Source organism: Propithecus coquereli, unplaced genomic scaffold (assembly GCF_000956105.1).
Source record: "Propithecus coquereli isolate 6110/MARCELLA unplaced genomic scaffold, Pcoq_1.0 Scaffold280, whole genome shotgun sequence".
In the NCBI taxonomy this organism is placed as follows: Eukaryota; Metazoa; Chordata; class Mammalia; order Primates; family Indriidae; genus Propithecus; species Propithecus coquereli.
This window is the reverse complement of record NW_012148397.1, coordinates 4,586,348-4,594,228: the sequence shown is the minus strand read 5'-3', so window position 1 is coordinate 4,594,228 and position 7,881 is coordinate 4,586,348. Positions and strand designations below refer to the sequence as shown.

At 54.8% G+C, this 7,881-nt stretch overlaps 1 protein-coding gene across 3 annotated transcripts in view; it reads right to left on the bottom strand.

Moving 5' to 3' along the window:
• KIAA0513 (KIAA0513 ortholog) overlaps positions 1-7,881 on the bottom strand; it is a 42,342-nt gene that overhangs the window by 13,769 nt on the left and 20,692 nt on the right. For all 3 annotated transcript variants that reach the window (XM_012648188.1, XM_012648189.1, XM_012648190.1), the window contains one exon: positions 2,458-2,891. In XM_012648188.1, the coding sequence (XP_012503642.1) occupies positions 2,458-2,786 (329 nt within the window). In that variant the 5' untranslated portion in view covers positions 2,787-2,891. The remainder of the gene's footprint in view (positions 1-2,457; positions 2,892-7,881) is intronic.

The following is a 7,881-nucleotide window of genomic DNA, read 5'->3' as shown; positions in this document are numbered from 1 at the left end:
GAGGAGCCTGGCTTGGAGAATGGGACACGGCAGATCAGAGTTCCATGCAGACTTCCTGTTTCCAAAGCCCATGTTCCTGCCTCTTGCCACCCTGCCTCCTGCCCAGGGAGGCCGGAGCCTTAACACGGCGAGAATCCCAAGAGGCCTTGGCTCTCCAACTCATTGGACTTCCTTCTCATTTCTGATGTTTAAGTTGGCTTGGAACCCCCACTGAATTCAGGAATTCCTGAGTTTGCCCTTTCTCAGCAGGGTACACTGAAGCCACAAACACCAACAGGTCTGATGCCAGGGAGGAGATCACCTCCAGCCCGTCAGTGGGGCTGGTCCCTGGTTCCTCTGCACTTCTGAAGAGCGAGGTGCCCACCTCTCACCTCTCCCCTGCTCTGTGCGTGAGGGATGGGTCACCACCGCCAGGGTGGATGAAATGCTCACCTGATCTCAAACCACTTCTGATCTCTCTGTAAGGCGCCAATACTCTCCAAATTTAAAGACTCAAAAATGAAGCAGAAGGCTTCGTTTTGAAGCCAGATCAACTGGCTTATGCAATTTTCATTTATTTAAGGTTTAGTGGAAAACATCTCAGTCTCATTTATCCCAAACACCAACACCAGCTGAACTATGTGGATGTGCCAGCCATTTGTAGCGACTCCTGGCACGTTCCCGGAGACACGTCCGACTCAGCTGCCGAACTCCAGATGCCGACAGGCTGCTGTAGATACGGATCGGCCTTCCTGGCAAACCAGTGAACTCCTGGGCTTTCTCCCCTTCTCTACCTGGGCTGTGCTCAGAGAACGCTGACGAATTTCAGTGCTGGTCGACTTCTTCCAAAATGCACTCAAATCAAACCTAAATGCATCCTGGATAGTTAAATATTTGGATTATCATACAGCTCCTCCCGTTTCTAAGCACATAGAAAACTGATGCTGGACACCTGGAAAAGGTAGAAATCAACCCTGGCCACACCAGGAGCCTAAATCACGACAGAAAACAACGGACCCTTCACACACAGGTGTCAACAGGCAAAAATTTATATGGCTTTAGTGAAACTGGAAAATTTTCCCTTAACACCAGTGCTTCTCAGACTTTAATGTGTGTATGAATCGTCTACAGACCTTATCAAAATGCAGATTCTGACTCAGTGGGGCCGGGCAGGGCCCAAGACTCTGCATTTCTAACAAGCTCCTAAGAGACTGGCCCACAGACAAGAGTCTGCGCAGCAAGACCTGCGGCATTTAACATGCTGCCGTGACCGACGGAAGATCAGCAGTCAGCACCCAAAACCCACGAGTCTGAGGAGTGTGTGCCTCCTCTGGCCGAGACATTAACAGGCAGCTGGACAGCGGGGGAAAGCGTGTGGCCAGTCCACAGAGTCCCATCTCAGTCTATGTCACAGCCCTGCACTGTCCCTTCCTGTCGTCAATGTTCCTCACTTTCTCCCCACGACAGCCACGGAAGAAAGGCCACGAGGACGTGCGAGGAAAGGTCCCATGCAAGCGGCTGCCCGAGAACCAGCTGCCTGTGAGTGCCGCAGGAGTGTGCATGCCCGAAACCTCATCCCCTCACATCGCCCTCGTTTAACTTCAGCAGATGATCGCGACCTCCTAGCCAGCTCCAACCCTGACAGAAGCGCTGGTGAGCAGCGAGCCTGGACACGCTCAGATGGCACAGAAGCAAAACAAGTGTCCCCTGGAGTTAGCAACGATGAGGTGAGATGAGCATCAGCGGAGTGATCAGAGCAGTGAGTGGGAAGAAACCTCCACGGATAGCCTCTTCCACGGCCTGGCTTGAGAACGCACAGTCAAAAGTCTGGAACCACATGCATCAGAAATGAGCAGGGCTTACGGGGATTACAGGGTCTGCGCTTTACAAATGATTTTCTCTGCATGTTTTGCAATAAGTGTGTGCAGCCCACAGAGGCCACCGCAGACAGTACAGTGACAGTCCTGTCTCACCCTGCTGCCTCCTCCACCCAGGGCCTAGTGGAGGTGCTCACAAGAGGAGAAAAGTTCAGTAAGAAAACAAAGGTGGAGCAAAGACCGACAAGCCACTCCCACTCTGTGCCCGAGTGCTGTCTGGACTGCATGGGTGAGGGACAGGGGACTGGAGGGACAGGGGACTGCCCCATCGGCAGCCACACCTGGTCCCCGGCCAGCCTGAGCTGGGCACTTTGGTGAGCTCCCTCCCAGTGGTTCTCGGCACGGCTGCCCTTGGGACTTTGCCATATTTCACATTGTGCTGTGTCCTAGAGAACCGATGTCATTGGTCTGGAGTGGGGCCCAGGCTCAGGTGTTCTTTAAAAATTCCCCAGCTCTACCCCACAGCCCAGGGCAGAGCGAGAGCCACTGCAGTGGCCCTGGGTGGCGCCCTAGTGAGAGGCGGAGCTGAGCTAGCACAGGACTTGGGTCCCCTGGGACCTTGAGGCCGTGCCAGGCCATCTCACCGCCGCTGGTCCCTTACCCTCCGGAGAAGATCTTTTCCACGTAGCCGCGCATGAACTCCCTGAGCGCCAGGGTCTCCTCGTCCTGGGCCGACTCGGTGCTCTGGCTAGAGGAGAAGGACTCGTTGGAGGAGGAGCGGCGGTCCTGGTCCCAGGACGGGTGTGAGGGTGACTCGCCCATGTCATTCTCGCTGTCTGCCGACTCAGTGGTCTCGCTCTCCGATGCGCCGTCGCCCAGGGAGCCGTCCCCATCCTGCAGCATGGGGGGCGGTGTCTCCAGGGCGGGGGAGGCAGGTGGCTCAGGCCCAAAGTCAATCAACGAGCCCACTGGGACCTCCGGGGCCTCCATGGTCGGGTGGGCTGTGGGAGGATGCCAGAGGGGAGCCCGGCAGACCGGCTCCTGGGCCGTCACCAACAATGAGCCTCCGGAGCAGCTCACGCAGCCCTAAGGCATCTAGGATGGAAACAGACACAGACATGGTCACCATGACAGCGCCACTCCTCACATGTGGGAAATTCAGCCGCCAGAATCCCAGCTTGGATCAATCAATGAGGACACACATTCCCTGTAAAGAGAATGATCTCTGCAATTCCAGAATTTGGGATGCCTCTATGCCATCGTTCCCTTATGGTCCACTTTCCTTTTAAACACCCGGTGTGTGGTAGGCACTCGATAAACACTTGTTAAACAAATAAGCAACAACAATCAGGATTTCTCCGAGGCCCACGAATGGACCTTCAGGGCACCGCACCTGCTGGTCTCCTCCTCACTCCAGCCCACCAGACTGAGGCCCTTGCCAAGACCTAAAAGGCCATCCAGGGCTGGGAACGGGGATCACCAGGGCTGATCTGCCTGCCCACTCGCTGTGGCTGGAATCGGTGGCCACGGAAGAACCGCCCTGCTGAGCAACAGACACCTCCCTTCCTGGGCTCCCTCCTCATCACCCACTTCTCGCCTCAAGACCCGGACCTGTCCCAGCTTTGCTGTGTCCCAGTGCAGCATCCTCTCAGACTGCCCATGGCTTCTAAGCACGACACTTGCCACTGGGACCCACCCCGCCTGCCTGCACCTCCCCCTGCGCTGCAGCCACCCTGGGCATGACATTCCCCATCCTGTTTCTGCGTCCTCACTCCTCAGCCTGGGCGGTCCTCTCCCTTGTCCCTCTTCTTCTTCCTCCATGACCCCCAAAACTCTATTCACCCCTCAGCCTCTGCCACATCTTCTGAGAAGCTTCCCTCTACCTCTGTTCATAATTAATGACTGATTCCCTGTGGGCCCCCTCAGCACTTTACTTAGACTCATTTATTTATAATTCTGCTTGTTTTACTGATAACATAGGAGTATCTCTGTTTACCCACTGAAGTATGCACACACACCCCAGGGGGACCACGCCTTGGCCACTTCTGCAGCAATCCCGGTCCCCAGCGCAGGCTCCTGACTAAGCAAGTGTCTGCCATGTGTTTGCTGAACAAATGAACAGACTGGATCAGGAACACACTTGAAGGGTGGGGGGTCAGCAACACAGGTCACACGGCGTCTTTGCTTCTAAACCAGGTCTCCTGGCTGCTCCGGCAGGAGGCACCTGGGGACCTTCCTCACCAAAAGGGGGCAGACACGAACCGGGACGTAAAAGCCTTCCAGAGGGTCAGCCCCTCAGGAGAAGAGCGCATCGCCAACTCAGCCCCGTCCCTGCCAGACCGCAAATGTCTCAGACAGTGCCTGCCAGAGGGGGCTGTCAATACTGTTGAACTGAAGGTACCTTCTCAGGGCAATTCAGTAGCAGAAAAGCATTTACTGCCTCTTAAGAGCTTAATGTTCACGAATCGATTGCGGATTCTTCCGAATTTGCCAGCCAGGGCTATTTTTAAATACCCTGAGTCAGGAAGAGGGAACGGCCGGCCGAGGTCACCAGAGTGGTGAAGGCACACATCCAGGGAGCCCCACAAAGCTGGCCTCAGTGAAGAAAAGAGACGCATACACCTCAGCTCAAAAGAACTTTCTAGGCCAGGACAGCTGCAGGGGCTCCGACGGGCTCAGAGGACAGCCACGACAGCGCAGGGAGCTGGAGACCCAGGGGCGGCCGCGGTGTCCTCTGACTGGTGGTGTCCTCTGGCCGCAGCTCCTGCTCTCTAGGCGGGTCCGAGGCCCCTCCGCGACCATATCTTCAGACTCTCCAAGAACGGAGAATCACACCTGTACTAACATGCCTGGTATTAAAAATGGAAAACCACACACTAGGAAAATGTTTGCAGTAAATATGACAGGAAAATTGAGTTAATGATATTATAATTCACACAACTCTAAAAAATCTGTATTCTAACAGATACACAAACTACTCAAATAGGTCAGGCACACAAAAGGAGAAACAACTATTAAAGGCTTAGATATTCTTCAATCCGTGCTAATAACCACACATATAATGCAAATTAAAACAACGAGGTGCCATCTTTTACTACTAAACTAACGAAAATTTAAAAATTATACTCCAAATACTGGCAAAGTCATGGTAAAACTACTATTCTCAAATGCTGCTACCAACAAGGATAAGTAACATTTTGAAAGCAATTTCTTATTTTTCTCTCCTCTGTTTCAGGGATTCAAATGCCTGGGATTTAGCCTAAGAAAATAATTCAAAACACTCAAAAACAGTTATGTGGAGAAAAACGCTCCCTGCAACAGTATTTATAATCCTGATAAGCTAGAGGGAGAAAAACGCCAAAATACAGCAAAATCGCAAATAAGTTTTAACAACTTGCTGTGGCGGTACTTGGCGCAGGATGCAATCAGGACGATGTTCGCTGTACAGCGCAGTAAACAAAACGTTCCGCGGTCAGCACCGCTCACCGAAGCCTACCGCGTGCCGTGTCCTGCTCTGGGCACAGGGACACTGCCATGAGAGAAATTTAACGTTACCACGATGACAACTGTGTACACATATGAAAAACGACTGGAGAAGAATATTGAAATGTGCCGGCAGTGAGGTGACCTCCCCTTTCCTTTTGTTCATTATCACGGGGATGCAGTTGGCAAACAATAACAAGCAGGGAAAAGGAAACGAGATACTGGATCTTGAAATCCTCCCAGCGATCAGAAGCCGCCTCCGTCTGCTACATCTGCCACAGCGGAGGGGGTTCCAGATCAAGCTGGATGATCTCGGCTATTTCTGATCCAGCCCCAGGCGCTCTGGGGGTGGGGGGTGTTGGCCAGATGCTCCCCAGTGCCCTTCCAGCCGGGAAGTGCTGTGAGCGCATGAGTCACACTTTCCCAGGAGCCTGAGTGCTGAGTACCTCCTCCGTGGGCTGGGGAAGGAGGTGACAAAAATCTCAGGAGAGGCACAAAGCGAGAGGAAGCAGAGTGGGTGGCAGGAGGGCTAGTCCTGGGCACTGCTGGCTGCGGCGTGTATCCCTGGGCCCTGTGCCACCCCTGCCCCCCGGGACCCCTCGGCTCAGGGATCTCATCTCTCTCAGGCTCACTCATGGAGCCAAGATGGCACGGTGAAGTGACCGTCTGGGGTCAGGGCCTGGGAGGCAACCCCACCCTCTTCCTCCAGGAAGGAAAGGTGATTCTGGGCTCCCAGGCAGGACCAGGTGACGGTCACTCTCACACTCCAGGGTCACAAACCTCAGGTAGCTGCCCCAGCCAGCTGCAGAACCAAGAGGAAGTGGCCCAGCGGGGACAACCACACTGTCCCTGCTCAGAGTCAGCCTGGTGCTGTATTAGGGAACACAGGCCCATATCATCAGATCTTCTAGAGTTTTCTAAGGAATGCTAAAATCCACTATATGAAATCTTCCCATTTTCAACACTGGCAACTGATTTAAATTTATTTCAAAACACTCTGGGGGCCGAAAAATCTGTCTGTGGATCACGCCCCAATCCATTTGCTTTGTTCTACTTATAAGGAGGCGCTGAGACCTGCCGCAGGTGCCCAGACTCTGAGAAGCAGGGTTTTCAATCACGAGGAGTCTCTGTCACTACACGGGGCAGACACGAACCTGTGCACAGACTTGAAGCAGAACACACCTCCCCGCAGCTGCACTTGGCAATTCACGTCTTCGGCCCCACGGCGGAAGTCTCTGCCCATGAAGTTAGGCGAGGGTTCTGAGTCAGCCTGTAACTTCCAGAGCCTTTATGAGATTTTACAAACACCCATTCATTCCACAAATACTTACTGAGCACCTACTGTGCGTCAGCTACTGTGCAAGGAGCTAGAAGTACAGCCAGGAGTAAGACCTCACGGAGCACCTGGTCGTGTGTCTAGTCGGGGGGCAGGGAGAGGGGAAGAGACAGGTAATAAAATGAAAAAACCAAGCGAGAGCTCCTGCGGTGCTAAATGCTACAGAGCCGATCTCAAGACGTCCCTGAGAGTGCTGAGAGGTGGCTTCTCTGGACTGGGGGTGCAGGGAGGCAGGTGTCTGAGCTGAGAGGGAGGAGGGAGAACTGGCCTTGACAAGACAAGGGTCTTCTGGGCACAGGGGACAGCAGGCACACAGGCCCCAAGCTAACGATGGCTTTGGACAGTTCAAGACCCAGGAAGGCCAATGGGAGCGGCTGCTCGTGGGAGAGGAGGCTGCGGCGCCTGCGTTCCGGAGGGAGGTTCCTAAGCGCCTGCGCAGCCCCCGCTGGGGAAGCAGCTGTGAGTGCCCGTGCTGCTCCTCCGCCGCATCACCGCGGAGCTTCGCTCAGACTGTTCTCTCAGCGCCCCAGAGCAACCAGGGCTGCGACCTCTCTAGCAGGTTGGCCTTGAGCAATCAGACAAGGGCCCCCTGGGGGAGAATCTGGAACTTTCTGTAACCCTGCCCCTTGCCACCAACCTCCAGCAACGCCCTCTCTTTTAGTGTTCCCAGGAACTACCAAACATTCTGCTCCTCCCACCAAGAGGAGAGCCTGCAAAAACCTGTACCTGCAGTCCCCAACCCTGGTGCCAATCCCAGGCCTGTCAGGGACCGGGCCGCAGAGTTCCGCTGCGCCCTTCCCCACACCACTGTCCGTGGAAAATTGTCTTCCATGACATCGGTCCCTGGTGCCGAGAAGGTTGGGGACTGCTGCCTAACATAGCCAGGACACGCACACGGGCACAAGCATGTGCACCCGGTTCATCTCTCATTGCCAACCACAGTCGGTCAGGCTGGGAGAGGTTGCCCAGGGCCACAGCCACACAGCCAGGAAGTGGCTGAGCACGGACGCCGAACGCCGCAGGGCAGCTGCAAGGCGGGTGGGCCCCGCCCCCTCCGGCCACCTCTCAGGTGCTCCCCCAGGATGTGTGTCCAGATGTGGAGACGCTGGCCACGGGATGCGCACATTGTCAAGGCTTGTGACAGGTATACCAAATCACCTTCCCGGAGGCCTGTCCGCAGCAATACACGTGGTGGGTTTTACATCTGAGCCTTCATTGCAACTGTGGGGTGGCAACACCACCGAACCCCAACCTCAGAGCTCTGAC